This window comes from Brassica oleracea, chromosome C8 (genome assembly GCF_000695525.1).
Source record: "Brassica oleracea var. oleracea cultivar TO1000 chromosome C8, BOL, whole genome shotgun sequence".
Classification (NCBI taxonomy): Eukaryota; Viridiplantae; Streptophyta; class Magnoliopsida; order Brassicales; family Brassicaceae; genus Brassica; species Brassica oleracea.
In genome coordinates, this window is record NC_027755.1 from 32,253,613 (window position 1) to 32,277,267 (window position 23,655).

The 23,655-nt window shown below is 41.6% G+C and overlaps 5 protein-coding genes and 1 long non-coding RNA gene across 8 annotated transcripts in view; 2 read left to right on the forward strand and 4 right to left on the reverse strand.

Annotated features, from left to right (window-relative positions):
- The first annotated feature begins 1,146 nt into the window (after positions 1–1,146).
- On the forward strand, positions 1,147–8,177 carry LOC106311004 (F-box/LRR-repeat protein At3g60040-like). The gene is made up of 4 exons (XM_013748231.1): positions 1,147–2,168; positions 7,489–7,594; positions 7,663–7,812; positions 7,912–8,177. Exons 1-4 carry the CDS (start codon positions 1,387–1,389, stop codon positions 7,993–7,995), a joined length of 1,122 nt encoding a protein of 373 aa, XP_013603685.1. The 5' UTR covers positions 1,147–1,386; the 3' UTR covers positions 7,996–8,177.
- Positions 8,178–8,353: 176 nt separating this feature from the next.
- On the reverse strand, positions 8,354–9,241 carry LOC106311302. Its single transcript, XR_001263979.1, has 3 exons — positions 9,176–9,241; positions 8,793–8,912; positions 8,354–8,507 (listed from the first exon to the last, which is right to left on the reverse strand). It is a non-coding gene; the product is annotated as an uncharacterized LOC106311302 (long non-coding RNA).
- Positions 9,232–10,349, reverse strand: LOC106309202 (guanosine nucleotide diphosphate dissociation inhibitor 2-like). Its single transcript, XM_013746261.1, has 5 exons — positions 10,219–10,349; positions 10,032–10,137; positions 9,846–9,963; positions 9,424–9,631; positions 9,232–9,348 (listed from the first exon to the last, which is right to left on the reverse strand). The coding sequence occupies exons 3-5, from the start codon at positions 9,935–9,937 to the stop codon at positions 9,232–9,234; spliced, it is 417 nt and encodes a 138-aa protein (XP_013601715.1). The 5' UTR covers positions 9,938–9,963; positions 10,032–10,137; positions 10,219–10,349.
- A 2,608-nt stretch (positions 10,350–12,957) lies between these two features.
- Positions 12,958–15,233, reverse strand: LOC106309703 (F-box/LRR-repeat protein At1g06630-like). 3 transcript variants are annotated; one of them, XM_013746803.1, is made up of 4 exons: positions 15,092–15,233; positions 13,597–14,570; positions 13,351–13,500; positions 12,958–13,281 (listed from the first exon to the last, which is right to left on the reverse strand). In XM_013746803.1, exons 1-4 carry the CDS (start codon positions 15,114–15,116, stop codon positions 13,027–13,029), a joined length of 1,404 nt encoding a protein of 467 aa, XP_013602257.1. In that variant the 5' UTR covers positions 15,117–15,233; the 3' UTR covers positions 12,958–13,026. The 3 variants fall into 3 exon arrangements, with proteins under 3 accessions (XP_013602257.1, XP_013602259.1, XP_013602258.1); XM_013746805.1 differs by having other exon boundaries at positions 15,064–15,233; XM_013746804.1 differs by having other exon boundaries at positions 14,891–15,233.
- Positions 15,234–16,564: 1,331 nt separating this feature from the next.
- LOC106310760 (SKP1-like protein 1B) lies at positions 16,565–17,250 on the reverse strand. The gene has a single exon (XM_013747979.1). The coding sequence runs from the start codon at positions 17,248–17,250 to the stop codon at positions 16,789–16,791; it is 462 nt and encodes a 153-aa protein (XP_013603433.1). The 3' UTR covers positions 16,565–16,788.
- Positions 17,251–18,684: 1,434 nt separating this feature from the next.
- The window catches only part of LOC106310761, a 12,459-nt gene continuing 7,488 nt past the window's right edge, over positions 18,685–23,655 (forward strand). The window contains exon 1 of the mRNA XM_013747980.1: positions 18,685–19,287. Coding sequence (XP_013603434.1) covers positions 18,930–19,287 — 358 coding nt within the window. The 5' untranslated portion in view covers positions 18,685–18,929. The remainder of the gene's footprint in view (positions 19,288–23,655) is intronic.

Consider the following 23,655-nt stretch of genomic DNA (forward strand, 5'->3'; position numbering starts at 1 on the left):
TTCTCAGCAAGCTATCGTGACAAATGAGGAGAGATTTCGAAGGCATATTGGGGTTTCTAATGTATGCCGAGTGTGTAGAGGGGGTGTGGAGTCGATAATACATGTTCTTAGGGATTGTCCAGCTATGCAAGGTATATGGGACCGTATTATACCGAGGGTTAAGAGGCAAAGTTTCTTTCGGCAGTCTCTGTTTGAATGGACTTATGATAACCTTTCGAGCTCGGAGGTTAAAACTGAGACGGGTCCTTGGGTAGTTCTTTTTGCAGTAGCAATTTGGTGGGCTTGGAAGTGGCGGTGTGGGAACGTCTTTGGGGTGAAGCGACTGTGTAGGGACCGAGTGCAGTTTGTTAAAGAACGGGCCAAGGAAATCAACATGTGCAGTGCGAAGAAAGAAGCGGTGAGGATAACGAGAGTACAGAGGTGGATTAAGTGGGAAAAGCCGCCAACAGGATGGTTTAAGGTGAATACGGATGGGGCTTCGCGTGGGAATCCGGGGCTTGCTACGGCTGGCGGTGTGTTGAGAGATAAGAATGGTAGTTGGCTCTGTGGTTTTGGTCTAAATATCGGGCGTTGCTCTGCACCTTTGGCTGAGCTTTGGGGTGTCTACTATGGTCTGTTGATTGCTTGGCATAAAGGAGTGAGGTGTGTGGAGGTAGAAGTGGACTCTGCTGTGGTGGTTGGTTTCTTTCAGACAGGGATTGCGGAGACGCATCCTTTGTCCTTCCTAGTACGATTGTGCTATGGCTTTATCTCTAGGGACTGGATAGTCCGCTTTAAACACGTCTACAGAGAAGCTAATGGTCTTGCAGATGGCTTGACTACTTATGCTTTTTCTCTAGCGTTAGGATTCCATATTTTTTATGTTGTTCCAGTAGAAGTTAGTCTCTTGTTGATTGAGGATGGTTCAGGCCCGCCTAAGTTGAGGCATGTGGTCGAGTAGTAGGTTTTTTTTGTTTTGAAATAAATTAAACTTGGGAGGTTTTCCTCCCTTGTATTCACCAAAAAAAAAAAAAATTATCATCATCTGTTTAACGTCCTCCGCCGGTTCAAAACGAAAGGTTGAAGCTGTAAAAAACCCTCTTTTAGTTTAGTTTTCTTTCCACTGTGGAATACCATTGATGTGAATTGTACATCTTCTCTGTTGTATCCATATTGGTTTACTATGTCCTTACAAGCGCTCAAAGTGTGATTCTTTTGAGCTTCCAATCTCTTATAGATAGCTTGAGTTTCGATGAAACTGTTGTAGTTTGCCACTTGTGTTGCCCGAGCTTGAATCTATCATGCTTTTAATTCAGAACCTTTAGCTTCTCTGGTCTTTGTTCTTTCCTCTTATTTTGAGCTCACTTCACTTCATTTTTCAAGCAAAAGAAACTGGGTTCTGTCTGTATGGAAGTCAACACTGGCTTGCGAGATGCAATAAGCTGGCTTCCTGACGAGGTCCTGGGAAAGATCTTGTCCCTACTTCCGACCAAACATGCTGCTTCAACATCTGTTCTTGCTAAAAAGTGGAGACATGTGTTTAGATTAGTGCATAATCTTGATTTTGATGACTCTGTGTTGCTTCAACCAGAAGAGTGGCATGTGATCCGAGAGAGCTTCAGACACTTTGTGGACAGAACACTGGCTTTGCAATGCGGTTCTCCCATCAATAAGTTCTCTCTAAAGCTTCACATTCACGAGAGCAGAGAGATGGCCTATTTGTCTGCCTGGATATGTAATGCACTAGAGCGTGGTGTTTTGGAGATGAGCCTAAGTCTAAAGAGGAAGCATGAACTCTTTCTGCCCTCTGAGCTCTTAACGAGCAAGACTCTGGTTAAGCTGACACTGGGAACACAAATATATCTCGACAAGTTCGAACCAGATGCGTATCTTCCAGCGCTTAAGAGCCTCGTCATAGACTCTATTGTTTTTGATGGTGACGATCTGTGTGATGTGCTTCTAAGTGGTTGTCCTGTGCTGGAGGAGTTATATGTACGTCACGAAAATTGTGAAGGAACCCCATTCTGTATATGTAGTTCGAACATCAAGAAGCTATCAGTTTACTATGACTTTGAGCTTTTAAGGGGTGGTATGTCGTTTGACACCCCAAGTCTTGTGTCCCTCAACTACCGCGACTATGCGTTAGAGGAGTACACATATGTGAACTTGGCTTCCCTAGTGGAAGCTAGGTGTTACATGATATTTGAGATATCCGGTTATGTTTTCAATTTCAAATAAATTCCCGGTATGTATAAACCGGTTTCTAGTCGCCTGTTTGACTATTTGACCGTTGTGAGGTCACGTCTTTAAGTACTGATTTGGTTGTTACGTAGCAAGGCAATCAAAAGCATCTTTTATCCTTATCTCTATCTCTCTCTTGTGTCAGCCATTGTAGCTGTTGGATCTTGTGCTTCGAGGTGGTCCTTCTTCCTTTGTACCATCTTCTAGTCCTTGATTCTTCTTCATTTAAGATCCACGGAGGATCTCTAGTGAAGATTATCTATCTAACCCTTTTACTGCTTCATTTGGTATCAGAGCCAAACGATCCTCACGGACGATGGTAGAAACGAGACTACAAGAACGATCGGTAGCGGAACAGCTCGAGGAAATGCGTCTGGCTCAGGCTCGACAGTCCGATGAGCTCAAAATCTGCTCAGACTCATGGGATGCTCGTTTTTCCAAGATGGAAACAACGATCTTTACCTTCTTCTCTCAGACGACTGCTCCGGGTAAACAACCCGCTGACGGTTCCTACACCTCCCCCACCGCTGACCCAAACTCCGGTGACTCTAACCGCCCTCCAGACCCACCAGATCCAGCGCCGTTGCACCGCCCTCATACAGATCTGAACGACTATGGTCACCACCATCATCAACAACAGGGCCTTACCTCACGCCTCTCCAAAATCACCTTCCCCCTGTTCGATGGTTCAGATCTACGCGACTGGATCTACCAGTGCGATCTATTCTTCGGAATGGACAACACACCTCCTGAGCTACGCGTTCGCCTCGCTGCGATGCACCTCCGCGGTAAAGCTCTCCAGTGGCACTTCAACTTCATGACCGAAAGGTTTGGCCTTTTTCCTTCTTGGACGGAATATATTGTTGCCATCTCGAGTCGCTTCAGCGACCTGTTTGATGACCCCCTTTCCGAGTTGGTGGCTCTAAAGCAAGGCACTGATTCTGTGGAGACGTATCTGGATAAGTTTGAGAACGCAAAAACCAGAATCGCGCTCCCTGAAGCTCACGCACTCAGCATCTTCCTTATGAACATGAACCAGCACCTTGCTCTCCATGTACGTCAGTTCGAACCCACAACAATAGCTGCTGCTGCGAAGATCGCGAAGCTTCATGAATCTGCTCTGTCGCAAACACCACCAAAACAACAAAGAGCTCCCTTCAATCCTCACCACAAACCAAATAGCTTCACCCCTACAAACCCAAAGTAACCACACCCTTACTACCCGCCCCTGATCCTAAAACACAAACCCCTAAACCCAACTTCATCCCTCGCTCTGGTAATGACAGACCTCCTCGAAAGTTTACATACCAGGAAATGCAGGACCGCCGTGCTCAAGGCCTCTGTATGTTCTGTGATGAAGCTTTCACACCAGGGCACCAACTGAAACACAAAAGGTCCCACATCTATGTCATGGAAGGAGATGACAACGGTGATGATGCGTCTGATGATGAGCAACCGCACATCACTGAAGTTACTGTGGAGGATATTGACAACACCACTCCGACTATCTCTGTCAAAGCTCTTAGCGGTTCATCTAGCTTCAACTGTATGCGCGTGGTTGGTCAGTACGGGAAGAGGAAGCTCCACATACTCATCGACCCGGGAAGTACTCACAACTTTCTTGACGTTAAAGTAGCCAACGACCTTGGCTGTAAACTTGAGCCCCTAAAGCCAATGACAGTCGCAGCTGCTAATGGTTGTGACCTTACAACAAAATTCAAGTGCAACAAGTTCTCTTGGATGGTGCAAGGTTACTCATTTACAACTGAGATTCGCACCATTCCACTACACTGCGGCGAGCTTGTTCTCGGAGTGCAATGGTTGTGCACACTAGGCCCCATCCTCTGGGATTTCCTAAACCTCCGTATGGAATTCAACTTCCAGGGGGTCAAACACGTCCTCCGCGGCGTTTCCAAGTCTGATTATAAAGTGATCAACGGGTGCAGCTTCAACAAACTCCTCCTTCAACAACCTCAGATTTCTCTTCTTCGGATTAGGGAACTAGAGGACCCTGTTACCTCATCACACTTTCAAGAAGCCGCCTCCCTCTCATTCATCGCCGCTGAGCATTCCAAACTCTCTCAGACATCGCCCTACAACAACTCCTTGAGTCTTTTGCAGACATCTTTGAGGAACCAGTGGGCTTACCGCCCTTTCGGGAAGGCTTTGATCACCGCATCGCTTTGGAAGCAGGAGCTAACCCGGTGAACTTACGCCCTTACCACTACTCCTCCCTTCAGAAAGATGCTATTGACAGTATGATCAAAGACATGTTAGCTCAGGGTACAATTCAGTGCAGCTCCAGTCCATACGCTTCACCCATTGTTCTGGTGAAAAAGAAAGACGGAACATGGCGCCTCTGCGTAGACTATCGTGGGCTGAACAAGCAAACCGTGAAGGACAAGTATCCGATTCCCCTCCTCGAAGATCTTCTCGATGAATTGGGCGGTGCTTGCTACTTCTCTAAGCTTGATCTGCGCGCTGGTTTCCACCAATTGCGCATGACTCCTGAAGACGTCTACAAAACTGCCTTCAAGACACACTCAGGTCACTATGAGTACCTTGTGATGCCCTTTGGGCTCTCTAACGCGCCCTGTACGTTCCAAGGCTTGATGAACCATGTATTTCAGGAGATCTCTCGCAAGTTCTTACTGGTATTCTTTGACGATATACTCGTGTACAGCTCCAGTTGGGAAGAACACTTGCAACACCTTCACGAGGTCTTTGCTATACTTCGCCACCAGCAACTCTACCTCAAGGCATCTAAGTGTACCTTCAGTGCTACTTCTATTGAGTACCTCGGCCATTTCATTTCAGCTGCTGGCGTGAGCACTGATCCCAAAAAAATCGAAGCAATCAGAAACTGGCCAACTCCCTCGTCGCAGAAACAACTTCGAAGCTTCTTGGGCCTGGCCAATTACTACAGACGATTCATAAGGGGTTATAGCATCATCTCCCGCCCTCTGACTATCCTACTTAAAAAGGAAGGGTTCGATTGGAGTAATATTGCTACTGAGTACAGACCTCAAAAATGCTCTGTCCTCAGCACCTGTCCTTGCTCTCCCGGATTTCTCCAAAACTTTCATCGTTGAGACTGATGCCTCCAACATGGGCATCGGAGCGGTTCTAATGCAAGAAAACCACCCTATCTGCTACATAAGCCGTGCCTTGGGTCCCCGCCATCAATCTCTTTCTGTCTACGAAAAAGAACTCCTGGCTGTGGTACATGCTGTTCAGTCTTGGAATGCCTATCTAGCACACAAGAAGTTCATCATTCGTACCGACCAGAAGAGCCTCAAATATATGGTTGAGCAGAAAACTACCACTCCTTTCCAGCACATGTGGCTCTCAAAGCTTATGGGTTATGACTTTGAGATTCATTACAAACAAGGCAAAGACAACGTGGCTGCTGATGCTCTCTCACGTGTCTCCGGCTCTCAACTCCTCAGCATCACACTGTCTCAGGCTCATCAGGGCTTCTACGACTCGTTACAGTTGTTGTGGCAACGCGATCCTCACCTCAGAAAGCTCATTGGGATTTATCAACAAACCCACATTCACACCCATCATACTCCTTTGTGAATGGCGAACTACGACGCAAAGGTAAACTTGTGGTGGGAAATGATGTGGAACTCAAGACACATATACTCAAATGGCTCCATGACTCAGCAGTGGGAGGTCATTCTGGGCGAGACGCGACTCTCCATCGCGTTAAGTCTCTCTTCTTCTGGCCTAAAATGAGTCTTGAGGTCATGAACTATGTCAGGAACTGTGCTATTTGTCAAGCCAACAAGTATGAGACAGTAGCGAAACCTGGCCTCCTTCAGCCTCTCCCTATTCCGAATGGTGTTTGGGAGTCTATCAGTTTGGACTTCATTGAAGGCTTGCCCCCTTCCTCAGGCAAACATTGCATTCTGGTGGTTATTGATCGACTGAGCAAGAACGCCCACTTCCTTCCCCTCTCGCACCCTTACACTGCCATCGAGGTTGCTCAAGCTTACTTGGATAATGTGTTCAAGCTGCACGGTTTACCACTAAATGTGGTCAGTGACAGAGACCCAACCTTTCTCAGTGATGTCTAGAAAGAACTGTTCCGTGTTCATGGTGTTGATTTGCGCTACTCAACAGCCTATCACCCCCAAACCGACGGTCAGACAGAGGTAACCAACAGAACTCTCGAAACCTATCTGCGTTGTATGACAGCCGATGCTCCTCAGTCTTGGAGTAAATGGCTTCCACTAGCAGAATGGTGGTACAACACCACACACCACTCTGCCATCAACACCACTCCCTTCGAGATTGTCTATGGCCAACCTCCACCACTACACCTTCCCTACCTCCCCGGTGAAAGTTCCTCCGTTGTGGTTGACAGGACTCTACAAAAGAGAGAACAAGTAATAGCTCTGCTCAAGTTTCACCTTCTCCGAGCTCAGAACAGGATGAAACAAACCGCCGATTCTCACCGCTCTCCCCGAGCTTTCTCTGTTGGAGACTTTGTCTACCTAAAGCTTCAACCTTACCGCCAACAATCTCTCAAGAAACGCGGTCTCTCTCACAAGCTCTCTCCAAAGTTCTATGGTCCTTTTAAGGTACTGGAATCAGTAGGAGCGGTGGCCTATCGCTTGGAACTTCCTCCTACAGCAGCTATCCATAACGTGTTTCACGTCAGCCAACTGAAATTATGCCCCAACCCCTCTGGAACTTCTGCAACCGTCCCTCAGTACTGGTTTGATACCGGCATTACAAAGGAACCCGACAGGATTCTGGAGAAGAAAATGGTTAAGCACAGAAATGCCTCTGTCACCAAAGTCCTGGTCCAGTGGAAGGGTGAATCAGCTGACACAGCTACATGGGAGTTCTACAGAGACTTCATCGCCCAGTACCCTCACTTCCATTCTTGGGGACAAGAATGATTTCAAGCGGGGTGTATTGTTACAGGATATTTGAGATATCCGGTTATGTTTTCAATTTCAAATAAATTCCCGGTATGTATAAACCGGTTTCTAGTCGCCTGTTTGACTATTTGACCGTTGTGAGGTCACGTCTTTAAGTACTGATTTGGTTGTTACGTAGCAAGACAATCAAAAGCATCTTTTATCCTTATCTCTATCTCTCTCTTGTGTCAGCCATTGTAGCTGTTGGATCTTGTGCTTCGAGGTGGTCCTTCTTCCTTTGTACCATCTTCTAGTCCTTGATTCTTCTTCATTTAAGATCCACGGAGGATCTCTAGTGAAGATTATCTATCTAACCCTTTTACTGCTTCACTAGGCTAGATATTCTTTATTCTATAAGGATCAAAGATTCGGATCTATCGGGTCTCATTGTAGGGATAAGCAACGTGGAGATCCTGCATCTTTCTCCCGGTTCTGCTGATGTAAGTCTTCTTTATGTATTTCACTTGAGAAAGAGCTTCTTGAAAGCATATGTGTGTGTGTGTTGCAGGTGATTTCTCGATGTGTTGAAGATGGACTAGTTTTACCGGTGTTCAAGAATCTGGTTAAGTTATATTTTGGGAGTAACAACAAACGAGGTTGGAAACTGCTGCCGTATCTGATTAAGCAGACTCCAAAGCTTGAAACTCTAATCATCCAGGTAAGCAAAAACACGATCTGAACGAATATCTCTACACAGTCACGGACTTATTATGCGTTGATCCTATACACGCATCTTTCTTGATTGATGCTTCTCCAGGGTCTGGAGGGTTACGCAGGCAATGCTACCATTCGTCCCTTCCAAGTGAAGGTGGATGAACTGCTAAAGCGTTGGATCACTTGAAGAGTTTTCTTGGATGATGCCACAAGTTCATAAACCAATAAGGAAGTTTCGTCCAAGTGCAAGATCGATGTACTCTAAGCTTGTATAAATATTGTGCAACATTAAACTCATATATTTATTTATTTATGCACATATAACTTTATTTGCTTCTTTTAAAGTGGAATTTATAATCTTTTACAACATTTGTTCTTCTGCCTATTCATTATCACTCGATTAATCCGTTTATTACTTGGTTGTTCTTGGTTACTGGGAATCTTATGTGATTACTAGATTAGGATAACTGCTTTAGAAAACAGATATATATCAAACCAAATCTGATTAGGGTCATTAGTTTCAAAAACACATATATGGTGGCACAGAAAATTGCTCTACTAAAGACCGTCGTTATCAATCATATGAAGCTTGCTTCAGGGTTGAGGGTTATCAGTCTCTGCATCTGATAGAAACAAATGCGATGATGAACTTTCCCTTGGGGGGCCACGTTGTGGGAGTACGAACAACAGAAGACATACCTGTAAGTGTGTACAACAAGTCTCACAACGTCAGAACCAACAGAAAATTTTAAAGAAAAATAATAATATACAAATGGCAAAACAAACATCATTGTATTTTCTAAACATGGCAAAATAATTATCTGTTTTTGCAATCAAGTTGTGGTCTAAAGAGGGATAGCATTAATATTGCTTTCATTTTCAAGCTGTGTACAAACGAAAATCTTATAGCAAGCTTAAAGACATGTCAATATGATAATGGAGCTTACCATGGATCATTGAGAAAACAGAAAGAAAGGAACTTACATGTCTGATTTGTGGGCCAACTGAACAAGGGTCGTTGGTGTTTGGAATAGGGTGGCTCATAATTGCAATAGTGTTGTCAACCATTCCGCTGTGTGTTTTGGAGTCCTTCTCGTTGTAATCCTGAACATAACCAGAAAACTTGTGCATGAGTCATTAACATAATATCGTTAACATACATTATAATGAATATGCCATCATCATGTTAACATTGTAATCAGTCTACCAAAGACAATGCCTTCTCAAAAATAAGATCGTGGGGAAATCAAACGAAAGCAATCACTTTCCATCACATCTCATCTACATAAAGATCGAAATGCAAAAGCTCAAATCATACAATCAGAATCGTGCAGAAATTTCGCATAGAGCTAGCAAATTGCACTTACTTAATTCCACACACAAAGTTGATGTGACATAAAGAAACACGAGACTTGTCTCCATCTCAATTCGCATCTAACATACATCCGTAGTGAAGAATGTCAGAACATTTAGTGATTAGGGTATACATGTTCAACAAATGAGCAACAGTTGTCTCGAAGTGTGCTGTAGCATCATAGCTCTGTTAATGACCAACAAGGAAAGGGTTAGTTACTTAGAATCCACCCAATCTAAAATAGATAATAAGCTGGCTCACCGTTGATATAAAGCAGTTGCCCCAAGATGGCACGTTGAGAGACTTGTATCTATCATACAGGTAGAAGAATATCTCATCAACAGGACACAAAAGATCAATTCCAGCCTTTAGTTCGGTTTGAGGGTTCTCAGTCTCTGCATCTGTCGACACAAATGCGATGAATTTTCCCTTAGCAGCGACGTTGTGGGAGTACAAACAGAAGACATACCTGTCAGTGTGTAGAGAACAACCGAAAATTTGAATAAACCGTATGATGAGAATGATGACAAATGGCAAAACAAACATCATTCTATTTTCCAAAACATGGCAAATAGTTGTTTGTGCGAGAGTGTGTGCAACAAAGTTGTGGTCTAAAGAGTGTTCCAGGACCCTACTTAATATATTGTTTTCGTTTTCAAGCGAAAATCTTGTAGCGAGCTTACCACAGATCATTGAGGAACTCACATGTCTGATTTGTGAGCCAAGACATGTAGTGAATGAGAGACATTGGTGTTTGGATTTTCCATGGCCCCATGCATCAACTCTGCCAATCTTCGTAACCTGTTTGAAGGTGAAGGCATTCCATAATCATAATTCAAATGACAAGGTAAGAAGAAGTACAATGTTACCTTGTTGGGCAGTTGGGAAGGGTCACAGTCGATTTGTTTGCGTTTGGAGGTCTCTCCCTCACTCAGATGTTACAACAGTAACCTTACCATCCTCCTCAGACTCTACCTGTCATAAGAATAAGATTGATATATATATATATATATGAGTAACTGAGTACACACTGTCCCTACAATAAAATCTCAGGACCTTAGGCTCAGCCGCCACAAACGTCATCCAGTACAGAGCCAAGCTGAAACGCCCTGTACTGTAACCTTACTTAGCAGAAAACGACCACCAGGAGATACGTAATCCGGTTTCAAGATGTACTTTTGACAGCAGAAATCTCTTTGGAACCCCCGCTTAATTTCCAGATTGTTCCAAAATCCTCAGGGTTATTTTCACAGCATGATCTGCGTGACTCGAGCTCCCTGTTGAAGACAAAGCCCGCAAGCTCCCAAGGATTCGTTAGGAGGAATACCGCATCGTTTCCCTTGCACTGTGGACCGTACAATCTTGCCAGAAATCTCATTGATTTCTTGATCTTGATCTTTCATCCCATCAGCAATAACAATTGCGTTCCTGCCAAGTAAAGCTAGCTCCGAATGCGAGCTTGAGCAGTATGGCTTTGAGGAGCAAAAACAAGAATACTAGCTACCCTGAGAATCAAAGACAATAGTGTATTCTCAAGGAGTAAATATCAATCAATCGAGGAAACGACGAGAGTGACTGAAGCGGAAGCGACGCCAGAGATGCGACTCGAGACTCGAGAGTGATCCTCGGACTGCTCACGACCTAATTGAGGTCTGTTGACAACAAGACTGGGGACTGCGCGCGCTCTAATTTCATTTTGTTTATTCTTTTGTTACCAAAGCATTTAATAATATATAGAGCATTAATATTTTTTTAAGCCGTGATTGGTCTATTAATTTTCCTTTTTAGTGAAAATAAACAACATCTATATATAATAGAAAAAGTAGGGACGATAAAAGAACAAAAAGTGAGAATTCAAACCAAATTTAATATGACATAAATATCTGAAATTGTAAGGCATTTCGAATTTTAGATTTTATCCAAACCAAATATGAATTCGAAAAAAATAATAATTTAAACTGAGTCATTAATTTATTAATAGTTTTTTCTGAGTCAATAATTGATTAATTTAAATAATATAACTATGAAATTTGTAACGAGGTATATAATTATTTTGATATTGCTTATGTGTCATGTTTTAACCATGATTTTAGTTACTTTTGCTTATTTGTCATATTTTTATTAAGTTATAGCATAGTCATTAAATTATTTTTAGTTTTTAGCTGAGTAATTAATTTATTAATTTAAATAATATAACTATAAAATTTGTAACGAGATGTATAATTATTTTGATTTTGTTTATTTGTCACGTTCTTCATGATTTTACTTAATTTTGCTATTTTCATGTTTTTATTAGGATTAAGCTAAGTCATTAATTTATTATTAGTTTTCTCTAAGTCATTAATTTGAATAATATAACTATTTCAAGATTTTAATTATTTATATACTTTTTGAATAAATTTTGTAACTTTGACGAGTTAGAACCAATTCTTATTATTCTGTTTTAAAATCATATTTGTTACTGGTAATTTTAAATTATATTTGTTATCGGATGTGGAACATAATCTATCTTTTATTATACTTTATAGATTAATGATAATATAGATGATGTATAAGTGATATTTATCTTAGTATATGTTGTTGTTTTTTTAATCTTAGTGTCACGCCATTCTCAAAATTTTAAAGGAATATGAGATAGCTTCAGGTCAACTAATAAACTTTGATAAGTCTCCAATTCAATTTGATCACAAGATCGAAGAATCTGTCAAACAAGAGCTAAGAGATATTTTGGACATACAGAATTTGGGAAGGATGAGAACTTATCTAGGCCTGTCGGAAAGTATTAGGGATTCTAAGATACAAGTTTTTGTCTTCGTACAGGATCGGCTAAATAATATGGTCAATGGCTAGACTTTTAAGTTCTTTAAGAAAGGAGGAAAGGAAGTGATCATCAAATCAGTGATCAAGGCTTTGCCAAATCATGTGATGTCTTGCTATCGTTTACCCAAGGTTACTGCAAAAAAGCTGACGAGTGCGGTAGCACAATTTTGGTGGAGCCATGGCGGTAATACAAGAGGAATGCATTGGAAATCATGTGATAAAATATGTATTAGTAAGGACGATGGAGGTTTAGGGTTTAAAGATATCACTGATTTCAACACAACGATGCTTGGTAAACAATTATGGCGGCTGATAGGTTTAAAAGTACATTGTAAAATTAAAGGTTCGGTCCGGTTTGGACGACTTACTAGTAAGTCGTCTGTTGAATAATGTACACCAGTAAGTCGTCCAGACCCTAAATTAACCCCTAAACTAAATTGACTAAATTAACTTACTAACCACGTTATAAAGCCGTAGTTATACTTAAATAGTGTTTACTATACACAGAAATAAACACACTTAGGTAAATTTTAAAGTTTTCAAAAAAACATTTATGCATTCCAAAATCTAACCCTAAGAACACATACAATACTACAACATATGTTGGCAAAGCCTAAACCAAAAAATATCATGACTCACTACTTTCACTCATCTATGTTGAAAACAATTAACTTTTGTTATATCTTAATTTATATCTCTTAAAACATATGTTAATTACATGATTTCAAGTTTTCACTTATCAAAATATTTTTTACAAAAATTTTAAATTATTTCAAAGTATAACTAGTCCAGACGATTTTCCAGTAAGTCGTCTGGACGACTTACTACAAAGTCGTCTGTCTAGACGACTTACGAGGGTCAGAAACGTAAAAATTTTTTTATTTTTTTGTTTGTTCACAAGGGCTTGGTTGTAATTTCAATAGCCTTTTATGTTACTTTTGCATTTGATTCAAGTTTGGATTTACTTTTGTAATATAAATCAAGTTGTGAGTCATATTTGGTAATTTTCCCGATAAATAATGTGGTTTAATGGTACACAAAGGTCTACTCGAAATAAGCGACATCGGTTGAAACAACTCCGACAAGGATAAATAAATCCCTACGGGTTTGGATCATTTTGGCATCATCGACCACAACATCTTCAGGGAACTCCACTTGCATTTTCGGGATGCATTCGGTTCCTGCAAGCAAACTCTTCAGGTGTTGAAGCTCTTTAGCAGTTCCTTTATAACCAACAACATGCAGCTCCTTGACTTGGAACAGACCAATGGTAACATCGCCTGTGTAACTATCCAGACCCTGGGGGAAAAAGAAGAAGAAGAAGTGAGCAAGTAAGTTTCGATTATTAGTGAAAAACAACAACATTACCTGGATGATTAATGTTTCAAGCTTTGGAGAGTGCTTAAGCAGATATGGCAGCAGTTTCCAACCACGTTTGTTTTTACTCCCAAAAGATAAGGTAACCAGATTGTTAAACACCGGTAAAACTAGTCCATGTTTAACACATCGAGAAATCAACTGAAACACACACACACACACACATATGCTTCAAGAATGTCCTGAGTTTTATCAAGTAAGTTAAAAAAAAAAAAAACACACACAAAGAAGACTTACATCAGTAGAATCGGGAGAAAGATGGAGAGTCTCCACGTTGCTTATCCCTACAAGGAGACCCGATAAATCCGGCCTCTTGATATTTGTTTTAGAATAAGAAATGTCCAGCTTAGCTTTGACTAAGGATCCCAAGTTAACAAGTGGATACTCATACAAGGCATAGTCAGTGTAGTTGAGAGAGACAACACTTGGGGCGTCAAATGATATACGAGACCCATCATCAATTCCAAAATCATAACAATAGAAAACTGTTAGCTTCTTGATTGTCTGACTCGATATCCTGTAATTAGGATAAAAATCAGTCTTGTGAACAACAGTTAACTCCTCAAGCATTGGGCAACCAGGAAGAAGCACATCAGAGAGATCTTGGTCGTCAAACATGATGGTATCGAGGAAGAGACTCTTAAGCGCTGGAAGAAACACATCAGGAGGAAGCTTTCCAACATTAGTATCTGTTCCCAGACGCAGCTTAACCAGTGTCTTGCTCCTGAAGAGGTGATAAGGAAGAAAGCAGTTCCCGTGAACCTCATCAGTATGTACAGGGCCTAGCCAACGAGGCCTCAAAGTAACGTCCACTTCCAAAACACCACGCTCAACGACACTGCTTATCCAGCGACGCTCATCAACCACATCGCTGTTGTTGGTAACGAGATATGTTAGAGAGAATTTCTTGATACGAGAACCACAACCGCATTGCAAAGCGAGTCTTCTGTCCACAAAGTTTCTGAAGCTCTCCTTGAGTTCTTCCCTCCCTTCTTCTGGCGGCGGTTGCAGCAAGACAGTATCATCGAAATCAAGACTGTGAACCAGTGCAAACAGATACCTCCACTTTTTCGAGAGAAGAGAGGTTGAAGCAGCAAGTTTGGTTGGAAGTAAGGACAAGATCTCTACCAGAACCTCTCGAGGGAGACAGCTGATTAAATCTCTCGAGCCCATCTCTAGCTTCTTTGATTCCATGCAGACAGATCCAGTCCCTGAAAAATGAAGTAAGTGATTTGAGCATTTAAACAAAAGTTTCAGACAGGACAAAAAAATAAATAAATAAATAACAAAAGCTACAAGCTTTGTCTGAATTTGAAATTTTTAATGGAAGATGGGCAAACTCTGACTGACTACAAGCGGTAAAACTACAACACAGTTTCATCTGAAACTTGTAGTAGAACAACAGAGTAAAACTAACCATGCATATGGAGAAAACAGAGCCATAAGGAAACTAACCATACATATGGTGAAAACAGAGCCATAAGGAAAGAACAGAGAATGAAAACCATAAGAGAGAAACTAAAGCTTTAACCTTTTCGATTGTTTTTCCCTTTCTCGCATCCGTTATGAAACTCAGGCTAAAACTAACCATACATATGGAGAGAACAGAGCCATGGGGGAAATAACAGAATAAACAAACCATACATACATATAGAGAGAACAGAGTAAACAAACAGAGAAGATCCACACAACTAAAGCTTTAACCTTTTCGATTTCAATTGAAAGGTTTTACCTTTCTCGCATCGCTTACTAGTCATATGAAACTCCGGCTAAAAAAGGCGGATGATGAGAGTCTCCGGTTCAGCTTCTTCTTCTTCTTCTTTTTTTATAGGGTTTTCCCTTTTCTTATGTCCTGTGCCAGATCTACCTGCAAGATATTGAAGATGCTAATATTTTGTATTATATAAATTAATTAATTAAAAGAAGAAATAGTTAAAAAAAAGGTAATAGAATCTTTTCGTATTTTCCTATTAATGTTTTATAGAAAATTTTACTCTTTCTTTTTCTTTTTTTCAATCTTTCTAAAATCAACAATAAACAGTTGTCCTTTTTTCCTTTTTCTCCCGATTAAATTTAGACTGAAAAAATAGTTGCCTTTTTGTTTTCATAAGACTGAAAAACAAAATTTGTGAGCGTCAGTGAAAACATTATTAGATTTGAGTTATATAAGTACACTTTTAAACTGAAAAGAAAATCTCATTAGACTGAAATCTAAATTTTAAATTTGTGTCAGATAAAGACTTTTTTATATCCACAGCTGTCTCATGACACTTGTTTTTTTTTAATCTGTTTTAGGCTTTGTTTTTGGGTCTTGTTTGCCAATTTATTTCTATTACTCTCTCAAGTCCTAAAACCTTATCATTCGTGAATGAATGTAAAATTTAATATTTTCTAAACGACGACTTTTTCGTTACATTTAATTGAAAGACAGGCATCAAAATAGGTACCTGATGCATCTTATTTTTATTTTATACTACGACTGATGTCGTTAGTTAACAACGTGCACAAAACCAAGTTTGAAAAATATTATCTCTTTCCACCATATGTGATGCATTTTTCTAGTTTGAATGTAGAGAGATTTTGTAGAATTGGCTCATGGAATGCACACTACGATCCATTGAATACTTTTTTTTTTTTTGAGATGTTAAATAAATCATATCAGTGAAAAAAATAATAGTTAAACCATCATTATCGGGGTTTGTTAATGGAGTTTCTTTACCAAAATTAGTGTGTGTGCCCCACCAAAATTATAAAACCGGTGAAGACCATATCCGTCGCAGAGTTGAGGAGGGGTTCTTTACTCCTTAAAATAATGAAAAAATTAAAAAAAAAGAGGAGAGAAGGAAAAAAAAGGTTCTAAAATAGGTGATTTCAGAACCGGTATTACCCTTTACAGCCACTTATCTTTTAGTTATTGATTAAGTTTATTAAAGTTTTATTGTTTAAATTAACTAAATTAGAAATATTTAGATTAAACTGTTAAGAAATTCAAAATAGATTTCGACCGATGGAGTTGCACTTTTTTGTGGTGGGTTTTTTGCACTGTTCGCGGGTCTCACGACACGTGATTGCCCGCGATTGGTGCGCTTTTAATTTTTTTTTCTTTTTTATATAATCAGACAAAACAAAAAAATTAAGAAACCATAAGGGTTATAGGGTTCAAGAAACTTGTGTGGTGATAAAAACAAAAACGAAACAACAGAAAGCCAGGTTCAACTTCGAAAACCTTTCTCATCGTGTCACACCAGAGATAACAACTTGCTTTATAAGACTTCTGTTCATCTAATATCGATCAAGAACACTGCTCATATTCACAAAATCGAAACAAGAAAAGCCAAGTTCAACTATTATCGATCTAAAGATCCGTAAACTCAAAGATTCGAAAAGAAAAGAGTAGTTAGGGTTTAGATTAACCCGCTTATTCATTCATCAATCAAAAGCCCACTCGTTCTCCTCGAGAACCTCTGCTTCCTCTTCTTCTGTGAAGTCATTCACGAGGCCGAACGTTGCACGAAACTCCTTATGGTCTTTGCATGCCGCGATCACGTCAGCGACTCCCTGGCACGTGAGATCAAAAAGACCTTTGATGTCTAGGTAGTTCGCAGCCATGAGGAGACCGTAGACCGTGGACAGATCCATTTGCGTGATGAACTTATTGTCCCACTTCTTGAGAGCATCACCGGAGGAGGCGGAAGAAGAATTGGCACCACCGTCGTCGACGACGGCGACGTGGTTCTCGCAGTATTCGACCACCTTCTCGAGGATCTTGCCTGTGACTTTCTCAATCTTGTGTTCAGGACCGGTGCAGTCTTCAACAACATGCGATAAGAGCTGAGATTGGAGTACGACCGCTTCATCGACTTCAAAGGATTCATCGTCGGAGCTCTTCATCTATAAAAGATAAGGATAAATCTTAGAGATAAGGCTAACTAATATCTTGTAATTATCTACATTCATAAACCTTATCAAAAATCAATGCATCTATAATCTAATGGAATCTCAAAAGAATGACACTATGAGCGCTTGTAGTAGAACAGAGTAAACCATATGGATAAAACAGAGTAAACTATATGGAGGGAACAGAGTAAAACATACGGAGAGAAGAGAGTATGCCTTATTGAGAGAACAGAGTAAACCATAAACCAAGTTGAGTTGATAGAACAGAATAAACGATATTGAGAGAACAGAGTAAGTCATCAAGGAGAGAACAGAGTAAACCATACGGAGAGAACATAGTAAACCGTAACAAAAACTAAAGCAGCTTCAACGTTTTACCTTTCTTGCATGCGTTACTAGTCATATGAAACTACGAAACTGCGGAGGACGTCGAACAAACAAATGGTAGGAGGAGTCTCCAGTTCAGATTTTAGGGGTTTATCTATGCTGGGCTTTGCTGCATTTATATTATAGAATATTGCCATATTTAGACAAATTATTACGAATCAAATTCACTTATTACACCATATTTTATATGAAATATTTACATTTTTTTCCAATTATAATCATCATACTTTTGACATAAAAACAAAATCACCATACCTTTTTTTTATAGAGCTGTGAATTGCCTTCTTCTTGTCTTATATGTTGTGCAGATTGATGAATGTTCTATGAGAAGTTTCACATCATGTTAGTGAGAACAACTCTTGTTCTATTGGAAGAGATTGAGTGGCTTGGTGTCAGACTCAGAGTTTCTTATTTCCTTTGACCAAAAAAGTATTATTATTTCCATTTTTTTTTCTTTTTTTTTTCCACAAACCTAAACATGGAAATCTAATGTCATACTCTTATCTCGCTTAAACAAGACGACATGAATTCACATTGTCTTTACCAATAAAAATACTTAAAAAGGCCAATGCAAATCTCATTCCCAAGGATCGAATCCAAATGTTTTACAAAATCGTACTAAAACGAATAGGAAACGCTTAAAAACCAAATCACCAAGTCTTAAAATAAAATAACTTAAAGAAAATCAAACACCCGAAAAGCCAACATCACACCGAGACGACTACTCCTGCACTTCTTCGAACTCACCTAAAAAAGAAAGGAAGGCTGAGTATTTCGACAAATACTCAGCGAGGGAAGCTCTAGGAGCCCCGAAATCAATCACCAACAATCATCACACAACAATTATCTGTAACTTAATGCTGCCATGTTTCACTCTGTGACAGCATTTACCTTCTTTACTCACCTATCTTTACTTTCACTTTATTACTGCAAGTCTAATAAGATTACTCCCAGTCATGGGTTGCATCCCGGTTACAGGTCACTTGTTTAGACCGTTAGCATTTTCCCTTTATATGTACAACTTTGGCATTTTGCTAGAATCATCAATCATTATCCAAACTTATCTTCTCCCTAAACTCTCTCTCTATCTTGTGCATACGCCATTGACGTCGTATTGCTTTGATCATTGCACTTGAAGGTGACATTTCTTAAACTCAGATCATCTTTTAGTCCTTGATTCTTCTCCTCTTTAGATCTACAGAAGATTTACAGAGAGAAACTATCACTCATAGCTTTTGCTGTCTCATTTTGGTATCAGAGCCATCTCGAACCTCACGGATCTAGATATGGTAGAAACACGTAACCAAGAGAAGACGATGCTCGAGCTGGTTGAGGAAATCCGTACCGGTCAAGAACGCCACACAAACGAGTTCCGTCAGCGCGCTGACTCACTCGACGACCGCTACAACAAACTCGAAAGACTCGTTTTTGAACATGTTTCTCAAACCCAGGCGCCAGGGAAACAACCGTTCAACGACGCCGGTGGCTCTCAGATGATGGACCCAACTTCTGCGGAGTCAAACCGACCCCCAGAACCTCCAGATCTACATCGGTTCCAGCATTACACACCCGGCGACCGTTCTACACCCCCGATGAACACCCTCACCAATAGGCTTACGAAACTGACCTTCCCAGCCTTTGACGGTAAGGACTTTCGTGAATGGATATGTCGATGTGAGCAGTTCTTCGACATCGACAACACAGCCCCCGAGTTAAAAGTCCGACTCGCCGCTATGCACATGACCGGAAAAGCCCTTCAATGGCACATAAACTACTTAGCTGAGCAGTTTGGGATCTTCCCATCCTGGACAGACTACATCATCGCGCTCTCAGGCAGATTCCACGGCCTTTTCGACGATCCGCTGGCTGATCTCGTCGCGCTGAAACAAGGCACTGACTCAGTTGAAGAGTATCTGGAGAAGTTTGAGAACACAAGAACTCGTCTTTCCCTTCCCGAAGCTCATGCCTTAAGTATCTTTCTGACTAACATGAACCCGCATCTTTCTCTTCATGTTCGTCAGTTTAACCCCACCTCCATGTCTGCTGCTGCAAGAATAGCTAGCTTACACGAGTCTTCTTTGGCTGCGACACCTCAGCGCTCCTACAGAGCTCCCTTCAATCCTTCTCAACAACAGAAAAGCTACGGTGGTCAGTACAAACAACAAACCCCACTGTTGCCTGCACCTGAGACTTCAAAGAACAACCTTAAACCCTCTTTCATTCCAAAGAACAACAATGACAGGCCTGCGCGCAAGTTCTCTTACCAAGAGATGCAAGATCGTAGAGCTAAAGGACTTTGTATGTTTTGTGATGAAGCTTTCTCACCTGGGCATCAACTAAAGCACAAACGATCCCAGATTTTCGTCATGGAATGTGAAGATGAGGATGATGATGCAGACTCCTTGATCGAGAATGAGAAAATCACTGACATCACAGATGAGGAAGTTCAAGCTGAGCCCACACCAGTAATCTCTGTCAACGCTCTCAGTGGCTCCACCACATTTAACTGCATGAGAGTCATTGGAAAATATGGAAAGCGCAAGCTTTACATACTGGTGGATCCCGGAAGCACTCACAACTTCTTGGACATCAAGGTCGCTCAAGAACTTGGTTGCACACTTGACGCTTTCAGTCCCATGTCTGTCGCTGCTGCCAACGGAAACAACTTGGTCACAACGCACAAATGCAGCAACTTCACTTGGTCAGTGCAAGGGTATTCTTTCACTACCGAGATAAGAAGTCTCCCACTTGACTGTTGTGAACTTGTGCTAGGCGTTCAATGGCTCTCAACTCTTGGACCGATCCTCTGGGATTTATTGAATCTGAGAATGGAGTTCAACCTCAACGGGATCAAACATGTGCTGCGAGGAGTGACGAAGTCTGGTTGCAAACTGATCAAGGGGGCCCGCCTCAACACACTAATGTTACAACAACCTCAGATAGCCATGTTATAGATTCGGGAAATAGGATCCTCTGAGAAAACTTCCCAACTACTTCCAGAGTCTCTCTTTTCCCACATCTCAGCTCCTAAGAGTACGCTATCTGATGATCCAATGTTGCAGTCACTACTATCATCTTACTCTGACTTATTTGAGGAGCCGACAAGTCTTCCCCCATTCCGAGAAGGCTTTGATCACACGATACCTCTAAAAGCTGGAGCAAACCCTGTGAACCTCAGACCCTACCGATACTCCTTTCTACAGAAGGACGCCATTGATGACCTGCTGAAAGACATGTTAAAGCAGGGAATCATACAATGCAGCTCGAGTCCGTATGCATCACCTATTGTTCTGGTGAAGAAAAAAGATGGAGGTTGGCGGCTCTGCGTCGATTACAGAGGTCTCAACGCGCAGACTGTTAAGGACAAATATCCAATACCCTTGCTAGAAGACCTTCTTGATGAACTCGGTGGAGCATTCTACTTCTCTAAGCTCGACCTCCACGCTGGATTCCACCAATTGAGAATGTCGCCTGAAGACGTGTTCAAAACCGCCTTCAAGTCTCACGCTGGCCACTACGAATACCTGGTCATGCCCTTTGGTCTTTCGAATGCACCATGTACATTCCAAAGCCTCATGAACCACGTTTTCCAAGACATCTCAAAGAAGTTCCTTCTGGTATTCTTTGACGACATCCTAGTTTACAGTCCAGACTGGGAAACTCATCTGATTCACTTGCAAGAAGTGTTCTCCATCTTACGTCAGCAGCAGCTCTATCTGAAAGCTTCAAAATGTACTTTTGGAGCCACAAAGATCGAGTACTTGGGGCACTTCATCGAGGCAAAAGGAGTGAGCACTGACCCTAGTAAAGTCGACTCTATCACGCGCTGGCCCATTCCCACAACCACGAAATAGTTGTGAAGTTTCCTTGGCCTCGCTAACTACTACAGACGCTTTATCAGGGCCTACAACATGATCTCACGTCCCCTCACCATACTCCTCCAAAAAGATGGGTTCATTTGGGGTCCTGAAGCCGAAAATGCATTTGGAAACCTCATAACAGCCCTCAGTTCAGCCCCTGTTCTCGCTCTGCCCGACTTCAACAAAACCTTTATTGTGGAGACAGATGCTTGCAACACGGGTATTGGTGCAGTGCTTATGCAAGAAGGTCACCCAATATGCTATATCAGTCGTGCCTTGGGTCCAAGACAACAAGCGCTCTCAGTCTACAAGAAGGAATTAATGGCAATAGTCTACGATGTTTAAACTTGGAGCGCTTATCTTGCACACCGTCCCTTCATCATCAAAACAGACCAAAAAATTCTCAAATACATGGTGGAGCAGAAAGCCACTACTCCTTTTCAGCACATGTGGCTCTCTAAGCTAATGGGATATGATTTTGAGGTACAGTACAAGCTGGAGAAAGAAAACGTTGCTGGAGATGCCTTATCTCGGGTCTCCGGGTCCCAACTACTCCACATCTCGCTGCCTCATGCTCAGCAAGAGTTCTTCGACTCCCTGAAGCGTCTATGGCAGACAGATTCTCATCTCTCCAAGCTGGTCACTGAGTTGAAAGCCAACAAGCTATCTCACCCTCAGTATACTTATATCAATATAGAACTGCGGAGAAAAGGGAAGCTAGTTGTTGGGAATGATGTGGAGATCAAAACTCACATCTTCAAATGGCTGCATGACTCGGCTGTTGGAGGTCACTCGGGCAGAGACGCAACTCTCCACAGGATCAAATCGCTTTTTTTTTTTGGCCAAAGATGTCTCTGGAGGTTCAGAACTATGTGAGAAACTGCAGCGTTTGTCAGAAAAATAAGTATGAGAACGTGGCTAAACCTGGCCTGCTGAAGCCTCTACCGGTACCGCAAGGTGTTTGGGAATCAGTCAGTATGGACTTCATCGAAGGACTCCCTCCTTCCTCTGGAAAACACTGCATTCTAGTGGTCATCGACCGACTCAGTAAGAATGCACACTTCATACCTCTGTCTCACCCCTACACTGCGATCGAAGTTGCTCAAGCCTACTTAGACAACATCTTCAAGTTACACGGTCTTCCGAAAGATATTGTGAGTGACATAGACCCTACATTCCTAAGTGAAGTGTGGAAGGAACTGTTCAGGGTACACGGCGTCGACCTGCGATACTCAACAGCCTATCACCCTCAAACAGACGGGCAGACTGAGATCACAAACAAGACTCTAGAGACCTACTTGAGATGCATGACAGCTGAGACACCGCAGACATTGGGCAAATGGCTTCCATTAGCGGAATGGTGGTACAATACAACTTATCACTCCGCCATCAGAAGCACACCCTTCGAGATTGTTTACGGTCAACCACCTCCACTACACCTTCCTTACCTGCCTGTTGAAAGCACTTCTACACTAGTTGACAGAAGCCTACGTAAGAGGGGGAGGTGATCTCGATGCTCAAGTTTCACCTAATGAGGGCTCAAAACCGGAACAAGCAAGCTGCTGATTCACACAGGTCACAGAGGACATTCGTTGTGGGCAACTATGTGTATCTCAAGCTCCAACCTTAGCGGCAAAACACACCAAAGAACAGTAAGATTCCACACAAGCTATCTCCTCGATACTACGGTCCCTTCAAAGTCAGTGACAATGTCGGCTCCGCAGCGTATCGCTTGGAACTCCCGCCTGAGGCTGCTATTCATAATGTGTTTCATGTAAGCCAGCTCAAGCTCTGCCCCAACCCACCAACCTCATCACCCACGGTACCACAGTTCTGGTCTGATCTGGGAACATCTAAAGAACCCGAGGTGATTTTGGAAACAAAAATGGCAAAACGTCGCAATTTGGCTGTCACTAAAATCTTGGTGCAGTGGAAGGGAGAACGACCAGAGGATGCTACATGGGAGTTCTACAAGGACTTCATTGCCAAGTATAGACTCTCAATTTTTATGTATTTTCTTTATGCTTTAATTCAATGTTTTTTTTCTTTCTTTTTGTAAGTAAACAATTTTGTGGTAGTCTCTCCTTTCTATTGTATTCTTTTTCATTTGTTTGTTGTAAGATTAATATTTTAAAATGTTCATGTAATCTAC

What these genes read in the sequence shown, in the direction of transcription:
- LOC106311004 (XM_013748231.1), top strand. Translation starts at nt 1,387, where the DNA reads ATGGAAGTCAACACTGGCTTGCGAGATGCAATAAGCTGGCTTCCTGAC. An exon ending in TTTCTCCCGGTTCTGCTGAT is followed by an intron (nt 7,595 to 7,662) that starts GTAAGTCTTCTT and finishes TGTGTGTTGCAG; the next exon opens with GTGATTTCTCGATGTGTTGA. An exon ending in TTGAAACTCTAATCATCCAG is followed by an intron (nt 7,813 to 7,911) that starts GTAAGCAAAAAC and finishes ATGCTTCTCCAG; the next exon opens with GGTCTGGAGGGTTACGCAGG.
- LOC106309202 (XM_013746261.1), bottom strand. Translation starts at nt 9,937, where the DNA reads ATGGGGCCATGGAAAATCCAAACACCAATGTCTCTCATTCACTACATG. An exon ending in GAGTTCCTCAATGATCTGTG is followed by an intron (nt 9,632 to 9,845) that starts GTAAGCTCGCTA and finishes ACACACTGACAG; the next exon opens with GTATGTCTTCTGTTTGTACT. An exon ending in GCAACTGCTTTATATCAACG is followed by an intron (nt 9,349 to 9,423) that starts GTGAGCCAGCTT and finishes GGTCATTAACAG; the next exon opens with AGCTATGATGCTACAGCACA.
- LOC106309703 (XM_013746803.1), bottom strand. Translation starts at nt 15,116, where the DNA reads ATGACTAGTAAGCGATGCGAGAAAG. An exon ending in TAGTAAGCGATGCGAGAAAG is followed by an intron (nt 14,571 to 15,091) that starts GTAAAACCTTTC and finishes TTCATTTTTCAG; the next exon opens with GGACTGGATCTGTCTGCATG. An exon ending in TTGAAACATTAATCATCCAG is followed by an intron (nt 13,282 to 13,350) that starts GTAATGTTGTTG and finishes TTTTTCCCCCAG; the next exon opens with GGTCTGGATAGTTACACAGG.
- LOC106310760 (XM_013747979.1), bottom strand. Translation starts at nt 17,250, where the DNA reads ATGAAGAGCTCCGACGATGAATCCTTTGAAGTCGATGAAGCGGTCGTA.